Source organism: Dipodomys merriami, unplaced genomic scaffold, assembly GCF_024711535.1.
Source record: "Dipodomys merriami isolate MVZ:Mamm:240054 unplaced genomic scaffold, mDipMer1.0.p SCAF_128, whole genome shotgun sequence".
NCBI lineage: Eukaryota > Metazoa > Chordata > Mammalia > Rodentia > Heteromyidae > Dipodomys > Dipodomys merriami.
In genome coordinates, this window is record NW_027202582.1 from 1,594,674 (window position 1) to 1,608,413 (window position 13,740).

The 13,740-nt window shown below is 53.5% G+C and overlaps 1 protein-coding gene across 2 annotated transcripts; it reads left to right on the top strand.

The window, feature by feature from the left end:
- The first annotated feature begins 3,938 nt into the window (after positions 1 to 3,938).
- On the top strand, positions 3,939 to 13,706 carry LOC138824280 (serine/threonine-protein phosphatase 2A 56 kDa regulatory subunit beta isoform). Of its 2 annotated transcripts, none has more exons than XM_070018056.1 (14): positions 3,939 to 3,957; positions 5,160 to 5,611; positions 6,290 to 6,486; positions 7,507 to 7,608; positions 7,775 to 7,867; positions 7,973 to 8,103; positions 9,924 to 9,983; positions 10,084 to 10,192; positions 10,619 to 10,672; positions 10,760 to 10,810; positions 10,932 to 11,051; positions 12,103 to 12,230; positions 12,463 to 12,564; positions 12,934 to 13,706. In XM_070018056.1, the coding sequence occupies exons 2-14, from the start codon at positions 5,413 to 5,415 to the stop codon at positions 13,079 to 13,081; spliced, it is 1,494 nt and encodes a 497-aa protein (XP_069874157.1). In that variant the 5' UTR covers positions 3,939 to 3,957; positions 5,160 to 5,412; the 3' UTR covers positions 13,082 to 13,706. The 2 variants fall into 2 exon arrangements, with proteins under 2 accessions (XP_069874157.1, XP_069874156.1); XM_070018055.1 differs by lacking the exon at positions 3,939 to 3,957 and adding an exon at positions 4,393 to 4,707.
- Positions 13,707 to 13,740: the final 34 nt, after the last annotated feature.

The window sequence follows — 13,740 nt, forward strand, 5'->3', positions numbered from 1 at the left end:
GACTACTGTTGAGGCAGAGGCTTGTACAGTCTAAAATGTTTATTTTTCAAGTCCTTTCTAGACAGTTTGGGCTGGGTGCCTGTGGCTCATTGTTATTGTAGCTACTCAGGAGGAGGCTGAGATCTGAGGATCCCAGTTCAAAGCCAGCTAGGCAAGAAAGCCCATGAAACTTTTATCTCCAATTAGCCAACACAGAAAGCTGGAAGTAGAGCTGTGGTTCAAGTGGTAGAGCACTGGGCTTAAACAAAAAAGTCGAGGGACAGCTCTGAAGCCTGGAGTTCAAGCCCCAGTAGGGCACACACATTCAAAAAAAAAAATCCTTACCTCTGCTCTGTACAGGTAGTTTAAAGGACATTCATGAGTAATTATGATTCTAATTTAGTTTTTACCATATTTCAGTCTAATGCCAAAAGTCAGTGAAATGTCCATCTTGGCCCTGGGGATAGAGACCTGGATTCTTGTGACTCTAGGTGGCTTTGGACAACTCACTGCTCCTCCCTAAACTCTTGTTTATTCTCGCATGCTCAGAATAAGATAGAAAGCCAGCTCTTTTTACTTGGTAGGGACTAAGGAAACAATAGTCCCCACACCCCCACCCCAAATCTAGGAAACTTCAGGAAGGTAGGCTGGTACTAAGGCTGGTCATAAAATGCTTGTGGGATAAATCAAGAGATATGCCTGTAATCCTAGCTAGTCAGGAGGCTGAGATCTGAGGATTGCTGCTCAAAGGCTCGGCCCAGGCAGGAAAGTCTGTGAGACTCTTATCTCCAATTTACCTTCAGAAAAACAGAAGTGGTGCTGTGGCTCAAAGGGTACAGCGCTAGCCGGGCGCTGGTGGCTCACGCCAGTAATCCTAGCTACTCAGGAGGCTGAGATCTGAGGATCGCGGTTCAAAGCCAGCCCGGGCAGGAGAGACCGTGAGACTCCTATCTCCAATAAACCACCAGAAAACCGGAAGTGGCGCTGTAGCTCAAGTGGTAGAGTGCTCGCCTTGAGCTGAAGAGCTGAGGGACAGTGCCCAGGCCCAGAGTTCAGGCCCCACGACCGACAAAAAAACAACAACAACAACAAAGGGTACAGCGCTAGCTAGCCTTGAGCTGAAGAGCTCAGGGACAGTGCCCAGGCCCAGAGCTCAGGCCCCACAACTGACCAAAAGAAAAAAGATATCTGCCTGTCTTTGGCAGGGCAAGGGTATAGCTGTGCTCATTACCAATAATAGAGCTGAGTGTAGTGTCACACAGTTGTAACCCTGGAATCTGGGAGGGTCCAAAGCCCAAGGCTACACAGGAAGACCCTGTCCTAAAAATAAAACAAAATAATCACTATTTGAGCTCATTTGATGTCCTAAATTCAAAGCTTGTTACTTTGTGAACATTTCTTTTTTTTCTTGGTCAGTCCTGGGGTTTGAACTCTGGGCCTGGGCCCTGTCCCTTAGTTCTTCAGCTCCAGGTGAGCACTCTAAACCACTTGAGCCAGAGTGCCACGTCCAGTTTTCTGGTGGTTTCTTGACCATGATCCTCAGATCTCAGCCTCCTGAGTAGCTAGGATTACAGGCGAGAGCCACTGGCACCCAGCACACTTGCAGCTTTTGCTGTTAATTGGAGATGGGTCCTTAGGACTTTTCTGCACAGGCTGGCTTCGAACTTTGATCCTCAGATCTTAGCCTCCTGAGTCACTAGAATTACAGGTATGAGCCACCAACACCTGGCTAAGGAGACATTAATAGCTCCATGTTATGGGAGAGGAAACTGAAGCTATGTGCCCAAGTACATGAGGAACAAGCTCCACTTCTTTCCAGTAGGAGTGGAGGAAATGCCCCATTTACAAGGGGGCCCCCATTCCCCTGTTGTGGGAAGAGGGTACAAAGATGGGGCTTGATCTTTGTATCTCAGCCCCTAGTGTTCCTCAATATGACTGCTTCCTTTCAGGGTGCTTTCACACCTTTCTCTGCTTCTAACCTCATTGGCCACATCTATTTCTCAGCAGTTGGCACCTGTGAGTGCACACCTGAATCCCATGTACCCCACAGCGGAGTATTGCACAGCACAAATAGAGCCCAAAACACTTTCTTCAGATGACTGGCTGCAAGTTCCATAGAAATCCAAGGGCAGACCATCATCCACAACTGAGCTCAGGCCAGAGTAGGAAAGGAACAAGTGGATACCAAATAATGACAGAGCAAAGGGGACAAAAGTCTCTCGGGAAGGAAAATGGTATTGGGAGCCACAGATGCTTCTCGAGGATAGCTTGAGAGGCAGTCAGGGCTACACTGGGACCTGAGCACAACTGAACCCAGAAATGTGTTCCAGAAGCATACTAAAACCGGCTGGACTGGACGCTGGTGGTGCACGCTTGTAATCCTAGCTACTCACGAAGCTGAGATATGCGAATCATGGTTCAAAGCTAGCCCGGGCAGGAAAATTCCTGAGTCTCTCCAAATGACCACCAGAAAGCCAGAAGTGGTGCTGTGGCTTTAGTGGTAGCGTGCTAGCCTTGAGCTGAAGAGCCCAGGCCCAGACTTCAAGCCCCACGACCGGGAAAAAAAAAAAAAAAGCAGCAGCTCAGGAACAGTGCCCATGTCTGAGTTTAAGCCCTAGGACTGCCCCCGCCCCCCACAAAAAAAACAACCACCAACAAAACCAGCCCCAAAATAGATTAATTTTAAGGTATGTCTATGTCTCAATAAAGATATTAAAAAAAGAAAAAAAAAACTTTCAATAGCTGTGTCCTTCCTAGATGACATCAGATCAAATACAACATCTGGGGCTAAGTGAGATTTCAGAGATATGAGATATAAGGCTTTCCTACCCTGTGTGAAACCCATGGTTCTAATCTATCCTGACTCAGTTCCATTCCCAGCCCCCAGTGGATAGGGGAGGGAGTCATTTATTTCACCAGTCTCTGGTCTCTCCTCTGCTTTTCAGTCCTCATGCAATGTATTCAATTCCACATCACCAGCCCAGACCAGGGGAGGTAGGGGTGGTGGTGGTGGTGGTGGTGATCTATGTAGAGGACTGGATCTAGCTGGTTTCTTGATAAAGTGTGTCATCTAGGGCAAGACACGGCTCCTGTGGGTCTGTGCTCCCCAGTTTGGTGTTTAGGGGTGTGGGAGAGGTTTTACCTCCTGAGCTGAGGAGGTGGGCAAGCAGGGAGGAGAGTTAAAGGTCTCATTTGGTGGGGTGGGGTGGGGGAAACACTGGCTGGCTCTCCTATGATCCAGTCTTGGATCCCAGCTTAGGGAAACTGCAGCCTCTTGGCTTTCTGTTGCTTCAAATGGCCAATAAATACCTCCTGGGTACCCATGTCTCTTCTGATATGGGCTCCAGGGCCCAGAGCAGGGTGGAGCAGATTCTGAAAAGGGTCCCAGGGCCCTCTCTGACCTCACTGTCTAGGTTCATTACCTTCCCCTTCTGCTCAGTATAGACCAGCATTCAGCCCGGCAAAACTTCAGGGTGGAGATTTCACAGCAGTTGAGCAGAATAAAATGTGTCAGAGCCTAGGGTTCTGGGAAGGGGACTCAGGATGGCAGCTGGAGACTTTGGGTCAGATTGCCAAACTCCTGAATCCCTGCTGAGTGTCAGTCTTGGATACATTAGTAGAGGTTTTTTGTTTTGGGTTTTGGTTTTGGTTTTGTTTTCAAATCAAGATCTCCTCCTCTGGCACATGTCGGGATCTGAACGGTCAGGGGGCCCAGCTGCGTGGGAGTGGGAAGGTCCAGGGGAACACCTGCTCTCATGCTCTGCCGCCCCAGGTCTGGCCCTTTAAACCATAGACCATGATGTCACCGAAGACAGCACGAGATGGGAGGGGGACTGCAGGTCTGAGGATGGACTACATTTCCCAGCATCCTCTGGTGACCCACACCCCTCCCCGAGGTCTCTGACTCGCCAGTGCCGGACTATTAACCAGTCCAACGCCAGTTTTCAAGGGATTTTGGAGGCGTCCAGCCATTCTGGGGTGAGGGAAGTGTTCCCAAAGGGATGGTCGGGACATAGATGGCCTAGGCCAAAGCCATGCGCCGGGCATTGCGTGCTGGGCCTCTTTCCTGCCAGGATCCCCCCCACCCCCCGCCTCCGTTCCTGGTGCATTCTCCAGCGTCTTCCTCTTTTCTTGCTCAGTCACCCTTTCCAGAATCTGGGGCTCCAGCCTCCAGCTGAAGCGCACCCCACCCCGCTCTCAGGCTTGAGACGTCTCAGCCTCTACCCCAGGGTCTGGAGTTCGCTCTTGGGGGGTTACCCCGGCGGACGTCTCTCCCTTTAAGCCGGGCCGGGACTACATTTCCCAGCGGCCCTCGGGCCGTCCTGACGCAGCTCCCCCCCCCGCCGGGAGGTGCGGGGCGGGGCGGGGCGGGCCGGGCGGGAGGGGGGGGGGAGGTGGCTTGATGTCATCCCGAGCATCTGGGCGGCGGGTGCCGGTGCGCACCGAGCCGGGGCTCCCGCTGCGCCGCGCCGCGCCGCACCGCGCCGAACCCAGTCCCCCGACGCCAGCCCAGGGCCGCGCGCTGCCGGGGCCGGCTCGGAGCCCGCCGAGGTCCCGGTCCCCCGCCCCGGGGCTGAGCTGGGGCATGCTCCAGCCCCCCCGGAGCCCAGGAAAGAACCCCGGAGCGCCGCCGCCCAGCCCTAGCGCCCCGAGCGGCCGATCCGACGCCCCCTCCTCGTAGGCAGCCCCCCCTCGGGGGTCGGCGACCAAAGTGTGGGGTTCTGAGAAGTGAGTGTCCCCCCTTTCCTTTCGCCCGCCTCCCCGCATGAGATTTGTGGACTCTGAAGGAACTGGGGTTGGAGAGGATGCTGGGGTCTAGGATGGGGTGGCACAGGGACAGGGTCCCCCCTCCCCCCCATTTTTGCGTGAGTCCGCTGTGGCTGGCATTGGTGGACCAAGACGGCTTGTAAAGGGCCCGGGATGAGGACTGTGGTCTTTCTGAAGAGATGCTGGCTTGGGTGATAGGCCGTCTTTGGGGAGGGGTTATTTTAGATCCTGGGAGGACAAGTCCATGATGGGAGGGACTGCACCCTGTTTTGGGGTCTGTGCAAGGGTGGGAGAGAAAAAGAAGACCCTAGCTCCCAGCTGCATCACCCAGTCTGTCTTTGAAAGAACTGACCGGTTCTCTGTCTCTGTCTCTCTGCCTCTCTCTTGCTGACCTTTCTGCCCTGCCTTCTCAGAAGAGCCAGCTTGGGATCCCTAACTGGACTGTTCTGGACCCCCAAGGAAGGACCTAAGGCCTGAGCCATCGCCTTTCTCCCTGCCTGCCCCCCAGGACTGGGCAATTGCCAAAGGCCCTGGGGGGGGGCCAGAACTGTGGTTGTGCCCCCCCCCAAACCTGGCAGGATGGGCCCCAGTTAGTTTGCTCAGCCTCATCCAGCCTCCTTCAGGAGTCCCAGGAGCTCTGAAGACCTGACCTGCTGCCTGCCCACCATGGAGACCAAGCTGCCCCCTGCAAGCACCCCTACCAGCCCCTCCTCCCCAGGACTGTCTCCTGTGCCACCACCTGACAAGGTGGATGGCTTCTCCCGCAGGTCCCTGCGCAGGGCCAGGCCCAGGCGTTCCCACAGCTCCTCTCAGTTCCGCTATCAGAGCAACCAGCAAGAGCTCACGCCACTGCCCCTGCTCAAAGGTGAGCTGGGAGCTGCTGCTGGCTTCCAGGGTTCCTGAGCCCTGGAGGGGGAACCAGCATTGGGGAGGGGTGGTGGGGAGGGGTAAAACATAGCTGGCAGCTTGTCCTCCCAGGTGAGGGACTCGGTCAGAACTGACCCCAGCCCTCCAACCCTCTGCTGACGCATGGTCTGACTGGCCTGGAGGTGGGGCATCAGGAAGTGGCGCCACCCTGGGGGGCAGGCTAGGGCCAAGGGTGGGGCCCACAGCCTGGCTTCCAGGCGGCCACTATCAGCTCAACCAGCTGCCTGGCTTCTGGAGCAGGTGCTTGGCACAGCTCTCTGTCATCACCACATAGCCTCTACCCTCACCCCTGACGACTTCTCTACTTCTTGCTGGTAGACTGGGGCGCCATCTAGGAAAAGGAGGCATTGTGTGTTTCAGAAATATACAACCCTGCTTGTACATCAAGGATTTTGCTCTTGCTTTAAAAATCACAAAGTCTCTGAGCATGAATTAGGAGAGAGGTGAAGCTATATAACCTTCAGCTATCTAACCTGGGGGACCAGGAGATGTTTGCTCTCTAAACTACATCCTAGGGCCTGGGGGCAGCAGAGACTGCTTAGAAAGCCAGCTGTGGGGATGAGGGAGGACCACCTGGACTCAGAGCTCTGGTAGTATGGCCCCCATCTCTCCCCAGATGTGCCAGCCTCTGAGCTGCATGACCTGCTAAGCCGGAAGCTGGCCCAGTGTGGGGTGATGTTTGACTTCTTGGACTGTGTGGCTGACCTAAAGGGGAAAGAGGTGAAGCGGGCAGCCCTTAACGAGCTGGTGGAATGTGTGGGGAGCACCCGGGGCGTCCTCATTGAGCCTGTCTACCCGGACATCATCCGCATGGTGAGCACTGGACCCAGCACACAAACCCTACTGACCTTCCTAAAAATCCCTGCACAGAGAATAAACCCGACACTCCTCAGTTTAATCTCAAGATCCACGTCTTCCATCTCCACTGAGTCCTATTGCTGTCCAGCACCCACTTGGGACTTCATCTTCAGTCCACATCTGCACCTTTGCTTGTTGGAGCTGAGGGGGGTGGGTGCTTTTCTCCTGGGCAGCTTGCCTTCCTTGGACTGACTCAGAATTGCCTCTCCAATAATGTCTGAGCCATACATTTCCCCTTTCTTTCCCATAATGCCTGTGAACCCTTTCCTTTTTTTTTTTTTTTTTTTTTGTCAGTTGTGAGGCTTGAACTCTGGGCCTGGGTGCTGTCGCTGAGCTCTTCAGCTCAAGGCGAGTCCTCTATTGCTTGAGACACAGCACCACTTCTGGTTTTCTAGTGGGTTTTGGAGATAAGAGTCTCATGGACTTTCTTGCCCAGGCTAGCTTTGAACCGAGATCCTCAATCTCAGCCTCCTAAGTAGCTAGGATTATAGGTGTGAGCCAGCAGCACCCGGCTCTACCCTTTACTTTTTTTTTTTTTGGTCCGATCATGGGGCCTGAACTCTGGGCCTGGGTACTGTCCCTCAGCTCTTCAGCTCAAGGCTATCACTCTACCACTTGAGCCACAGCGCCACTTCTGGCTTTTTTCTTTTTGCTTATGTGGTGCTGAGGAATTGAACCCAGGGCCTCATGCATGCAAGGCAAGCGCTCTACCACTGAGCCAACTTCCCAGCCTTACCCTTTACTTTTGACCTTACATCCCCTCTGGGTCCCTATCTAGAGTTATATTCTGTCTGCCCTTAGATTCCTTGCTCCTGACCTAAGACTTACTTTTGAACTAGGTTTAAGTTATGACTGTCCAAGTTCTAAAGTGCTTGCTGGAGCAGAGGGTGACCTGCTAGAATGTTGCACGAGGGATCCCTTGGCTTCTGCCTTCATCCTAAAGAACCTTGACTTTGCCTTCCCACACCCTTCCAGATCTCAGTGAATATCTTCCGGACCCTACCACCCAGTGAGAACCCTGAATTTGACCCTGAAGAGGATGAGCCCAACCTTGAGCCTTCTTGGCCACATCTGCAGGTGTGAAGGGCTTGGGGGAAGTAGGGGTCTGCACTTCCAGGCAGTCTGAGGATCTTGGATTGGGGGTGGGGGGTGGGCAGGTGTTGGCTTGCATGAGGGCCCCAGGGTGGAGCGGCTGGGTGAGGCTGTGACTGAACTCGTCTTTTTGTCTGTCTGCATTTTCTAGTTGGTATATGAATTTTTCCTGCGTTTCCTGGAGAGCCCAGACTTCCAGCCTTCTGTAGCCAAGAGATATGTGGATCAAAAGTTTGTCTTGATGGTGATGTGGGGAGCCCAGGCTGGGTGGTACTGTAGGTAGGGCATGGTGTAGAATGGGAATGATTAGGGGTTGACCTTTTACTGGAGCCCCCCTCAACTCCCACAGCTCTTGGAGCTATTTGATAGTGAAGACCCCCGAGAACGTGAGTACCTCAAGACCATCTTACATCGGGTCTATGGCAAGTTCCTGGGTCTACGAGCCTACATCCGCAAACAGTGTAACCACATCTTCCTCCGGTGAGTGGCTGCTTCTGGGGAGAGGAGAGGGAAAAGGAAGAAAAGAGGGGTTGGAGGGGAAGGGAGGAGGGAAGGAAGGAAGGAGGGAAGAAGGGAGGAAAGGAAGGAAGATAGTGTTGAGATGTTAGGCTCCCGGACTTTGTGGGGTATGTATTTACCAAGTTCTCACTACATAGCAATATTGATTACACAATGCGAGCATATGAAGTCAGCAGAAAATTAGTATTTATTTCCATTTGACAGATGACAAAATAGAGGCTAAGAGAGTAGTTTACAGGCACTAGGCCAGTCTAGGGAAGCCAAGGATGGAAATTTGATCCTTATGATGCTGTCATGTAAGGAAGGACCCAAAGAGATACTCTTTCTGCAAACGTATACTGAGCACAACACCCCCACTGGCTGACGGGAGCTTACATGCCCTTTTGTTTTCTCTATCTCCCTCATGTCAGTATTGAGGCTTGAATGCAAGGCCTGGGCACTGTTCCTTAGCTTTTTTGCTCAAAGCTCAGGTTTTATCACTTGAGCCACAGCTGCACTTCCGGCTTTTTTTTGATGGTTAATTGGAGATAAGGAGTCTCACAGACTTTCTTGATCTCAGCTTCCTGAGTAGCTAGGATTACAAGCGTGAGCTATTGGTGCCCAGCAGTGGACTCGTTTTAGAGATCATGGTTGTGGAGTTGGCCAGCCTGTATTTGAGTTTGGTTCCAGTACTTGAGTGGACTTGAAGAAATGGCTTAAGTGCTCTGCTAGTTTCCTCTTTTTCTTTCTTTTTTTTTTTTTTTTTGGGGGGGGTCCGGTTGTGGGGCTTGAACTCTGGGCCTGGGTGCTCTCCCTCAGCTCTTCAGCTGGAGGCTAGCGCTCTACCACTTGAGCCACAGTGCCACTTCTGAACCCAGGGCCTCAGGCATGCAAGGCAAGCACTCTACCACTGAGCTACCTTCCCAGCCCAGTTTCCTCTCTTTGAAATAGGGTGCTGCCTGAATTAACCTAGGGATCATGCTTCAGGTGAAGTGAAGTGGTACCTTCAAAGCACCTGTGATTAGCCGCAAAGTCAAGAAGACGTGATGGTGGCCTCCAGGAGCTCCGCCCCTCACTAGCTTCCCCACTTATTAACTTTGGGCGTGAGACCTTTGAGCACTGAGTCTTGACTTTTGCATCAGTGTAATGGCTTCAATACGCTCTGCCTCCCAGGACAGATCTCAGAATTACAGGGTACAGAGCAGATGTTCTAAGTCTTTGTCATTGCTTTGGTAGACTGCATAAGAGAGAAATTTTTGTAGGTTAGGTGCCTGCTGGGCCTCAGGTAAGAAGTGCCAGGTCTGGGAGGAAGAGAGCTGGAGTGCCTTAGAGGAGAAAGGCTAAGTCAGGCACTGGCGGCTCACGCCTGTAATCCTAGCTACTGAGGAGGCTGAGATCTAAGGATCATGGTTCAAAGCCAGCCCAGAGAGGAAAGCCTGTGAGACTTTTATCTCCAATTAACCCCAGAAAACTGGGAGTGGTGCTGGGCTCAAGTGGTAGAGCGCTCACCTTGAGCTAAAGAGCTCAGGGACAGCGTTCAAGCCCAGAGTTTAAGTCCCATGATTGACAGGAAAAAAAAAAAGGCTAAGCCAGTAGTCGGAGCAGCAGTGGTGGCTGGGCTGGCAAGGGTGTTTCTCAGGTAGGCATATTTGAGAACCAGAGAAAGGAGTCCAGCCTGCGGGTTGGAGCACTGGTATGTGTGTGTGCAGGTTAGGTGAGGGTGGCAGGCTGGATGGCTAATGGGATGTGGGGCTAACCATGCTGCTCTGAGCTTCCCCCACATTCTTCTCTTCATCTTGCAGGTTCATCTACGAGCTGGAGCACTTCAATGGTGTGGCTGAACTACTGGAGATCTTAGGAAGGTGACTCATCCTGGCCTCAGCTGGCGCTGAGAGTTGGGGGGAGAAGGGAGGCTGGGGCTCGGTGGCTGAGCCCTGCTCCTCTCTTCTGCTCCCTCTCAAGCATCATCAATGGCTTTGCATTGCCCCTGAAGACTGAGCACAAGCAGTTCCTGGTTCGTGTCCTCATCCCCTTGCATTCTGTCAAGTCACTGTCTGTCTTTCATGCCCAGGTAAGGCCCAGGCATAGCTCTGACACAGCAGAGTGGGGGAATGTGGGGTGTCAGTGGGGCCAGGATGTCAGCCCCACACTCAAGGGATTCTATTCCACCTTCATGCCTACTAATTTCAGTCCACTCTAGCTTAGGATTTCCTGCTGGCCCTTTAAGGCTGACTTCATACATGAGTGCTGTGCTGCCCTCCTCAACCCTTCCTCTCTGCCTGCCCACCTTCAGGGTGCTTCTTGCCTCCTTCTGAATGGTCTCAGAGATTAGGATGCAGAAGTCTGTGTGTAAAATTGATAAGGGTTAAATGTGCTGCTTCGTGGTCCTGAGCATCCAGAGCATGGTGTTTCTGTGTGCACTAAGTGCTCAGTGAACAAGGCACCCCTGGCCCCTCCTGACCCCGTCCTCCTTCTCTCCACCCTGCCCCCCCTGCAGCTGGCATACTGTGTGGTACAGTTCCTGGAGAAGGATGCCACCCTGACAGAGCATGTGAGTGTCGGGGGGGGGGGAAGGGGGGGGAAAGGTGGGCCCCGCACTGTGCAGGCCTGACAAGATTCTTGTGCCTCAACTCCACAGGTGATCCGGGGACTGCTCAAATATTGGCCCAAAACCTGCACCCAGAAGGAGGTATGGAGGGGGTTTTGACACCCCCCAGGAGGGAGGCTGGGAGGGCTCAGTTCCAGAAGGCAGGTGTGTGTTGCTGGGAGGGGGAGGGGAATGTGAGCCACTGCCTCCACCCCTCCTGCAGGTGATGTTTCTGGGCGAGATGGAAGAGATTCTGGATGTCATTGAGCCCTCCCAGTTTGTGAAGATCCAGGAGCCCCTCTTCAAGCAGGTGGCTCGCTGTGTCTCCAGCCCCCATTTCCAGGTATAGGGCAGGGACAGGCAGCAATGAGTGGGAAAAGGAATAGTCTGTGAAGGATTGCCCAGTCTACGAAGCATAGCTTCCTCTCCCCATTTCTTCTCCATAGAGTGCTGGGTTTGGTACTGGGGAGATGCTTGACTTAGGGTCAGAAGCCCTAGGGTAAAGCTTCAGGTCTGCGTTTTACTGGCTGGGGTCCTTAGACAAACCACTTCACCACTCCATAGTGGTTTCTTTATCTGTGAAATGGGCCAAGAGCAGTCTCTTCACAGAATAGTGATGGGGACCAAAATTCATGACTGTTATGTATGGTAAATGGTTTTCTTAGTGGCCATAGATTTCCTTAGCCCCGTGTGAGGACTTGGTGCAGCTTCCCCACACCATCTCAGCAGCTGTAACTCACGCATGTGGTCAGACACTCTCCTGTTATAGCAATGGAAGTAGTTTCGGAGGGATTCTGGTAATCTGTGTGTGTGTGTGTGTGTGTGTGTGTGTATGCATGTGTGCACGTGCGTGCCATTATTAGGGCTTGAACTCAGGATCTTGCTCTCTTGCTTAGTTTTCTTTGTTCAAGGTTGGCACGCTACCACTTGAGACACACTTCTAGTTCTGCTTTGGGCTAGTTAATTGGAGTCATGGGTTTATCTGCCTAGGCTGACTTCAAACTGGGATCCTCAGATCTCAGCCTACTGAGTAGCTAGGATTCCAAATGTGAGCCACCAGCACCTTGCTAGTACTTAATTTTATTAAATACTTCAAAGTCCAGTAGCTCATTTTATTCCAACAGCCTGGTGGAGGTGCCTATTATTAGTTCCATTTTATAGATCTGACAAATGAGGCTGAGAAGCTGAATGCCTCACCTCAGTATAGTGGCAGCTGTAGTAGAATTAGGATTTGCTAAAGTGTTGGACTCCAATCTCAGGACTCTGCTCTTTTCCCATATTTTCCTCTAGTGGGTAGCATAAGCCCTCAGGATGGGATGAATGAGGCCTGGGTTTGGGGAAGGCTTACATATACCCAAGCCTGCCAGGCCCACTCTACCATCTTGCCTGTCCAGGTTGCAGAGCGGGCTCTGTATTTCTGGAATAACGAGTACATCCTGAGCCTCATTGAGGACAACTGCCACACTGTGCTGCCTGCTGTGTTTGGGACCCTCTACCAAGTCTCCAAGGAGCACTGGAATCAGTGAGTACCCAGGCCTTGCCCTAACCCTTAGAAACCAGGACCAACCCAGCCTCTGGACCTCTTAGCTGGACAGAGTTAGAGCCAGGGGCAGAATGGCAAGGGATAGTAGAGGACAGAGAAGTGGGCAGCGCTGTGGTGTTTGGGGATGGGGATAGACAGACCGCCAGAGAGGGAGTTGAGGTCACATTGACATTTAACATATCTTCTCACTCCTCACCTTGACTATGCGAAGAACCATCGTGTCTCTGATTTACAATGTGCTCAAGACCTTCATGGAGATGAATGGAAAACTGTTCGATGAGCTCACGGCCTCCTACAAGCTGGAGAAGCAGCAGTGAGCACTGGGGCTGGGTGTCAGAGGAGGGACAAGTGGGCAGGAGGGAATATAGAAGGAAACTCCAACTCTGTGGTCAGATGTCCAGTCTCCCCCCCCCCCCCCCGTCAAGTGCCAGCTGTCCTATTCCTAACTACCCACCACATCCTCTGGCCTTCTTCCCGGTAGCCTGTCTGGCGCTGACCTGCAGTTTCCCTCTGCAGCTGCGTCCCCTCGCAGACCGCTCATCTTCTCATGCCTCCCAGCTCTTAACCTCAGCAGCCCCCACTGAGCCACATGAAGTGGCTCCCCTTTGCAGCGGGGTTGGGCGAGGGCAGGTGGGCTGGTGGAGACCCCAGGGAGAGGAACTGCCTCACCTTTTCTCCCCAGGGAGCAGCAGAAGGCCCGGGAGCGCCAAGAGCTATGGCAAGGCTTGGAGGAGCTGCGGCTACGCCGGCTACAGGGGACCCAGGAAGCCAGGGATGCCCCCCTCCCACGGCTAGCACCCCAGGTGGCCGCCAGTGGGGGTCAGAGCTAGAGAGCCCCCCAGAAGGGGAGAAGCAAAGCCCAGAGCCATCAGTCCCTCTATTCCATCTCCTGGCTAGGGTCCAGAGGGACACCTGCCTCCCCCTGGCCTTGCCAGAATGGCTCTGAGGACGCCCTGCCGGCCCGCGTGGGCAGCTTTCATTGGGGGAGACGAGAAGGCAAGATGGTGGTCTCGGCAGCGGACCTTGCAGGCCCTGTGGCAAGACTTAAGCAGGGCGGCTTGACTGGGAAGCCGTCAGCACTCTTTCCCAGCTTGCAGCACTGGGCTCCGGGCTGCAGGCAGGATCCCACCCCGGTCCCTGCTGGAGCAAGGGTCCTCAGGACCTGGCCTGCCCCTGCCTGGGACTGAAGCCAGGTCCTTCCTCACCCCTACCGTGGGGCCCATGGTCTATTTATTCTGCCCCGCTCACCCTCAGCAAGACACTGTCCTGGCCCTGGGGCACCTCCTTCCCTCCTCTCCCTTGCCCTGAACTTCCTTGTCCCCTTTTTATTTATTGGGCAGGGGGAGGGGTGAGGGCACAGGCAAGAAGAGGTGGACAATGTCCTAGGGTCAGGGGTCACAGGAATCATGGTCTATCTCCCTCCTCTGGTTGGAGGACAGACTTAATAAAGAGAGACTTGAGAGCTGGTTGCTTTATTGAGGGGCCCAGG

Coding starts and splice junctions, on each gene's coding strand:
- LOC138824280 (XM_070018056.1), top strand. CDS start 5,413: ATGGAGACCAAGCTGCCCCCTGCAAGCACCCCTACCAGCCCCTCCTCC. Junction 5,612..6,289: donor GCCACTGCCCCTGCTCAAAG/GTGAGCTGGGAG, acceptor ATCTCTCCCCAG/ATGTGCCAGCCTCTGAGCTG. Junction 10,811..10,931: donor AAACCTGCACCCAGAAGGAG/GTATGGAGGGGG, acceptor CCCCTCCTGCAG/GTGATGTTTCTGGGCGAGAT.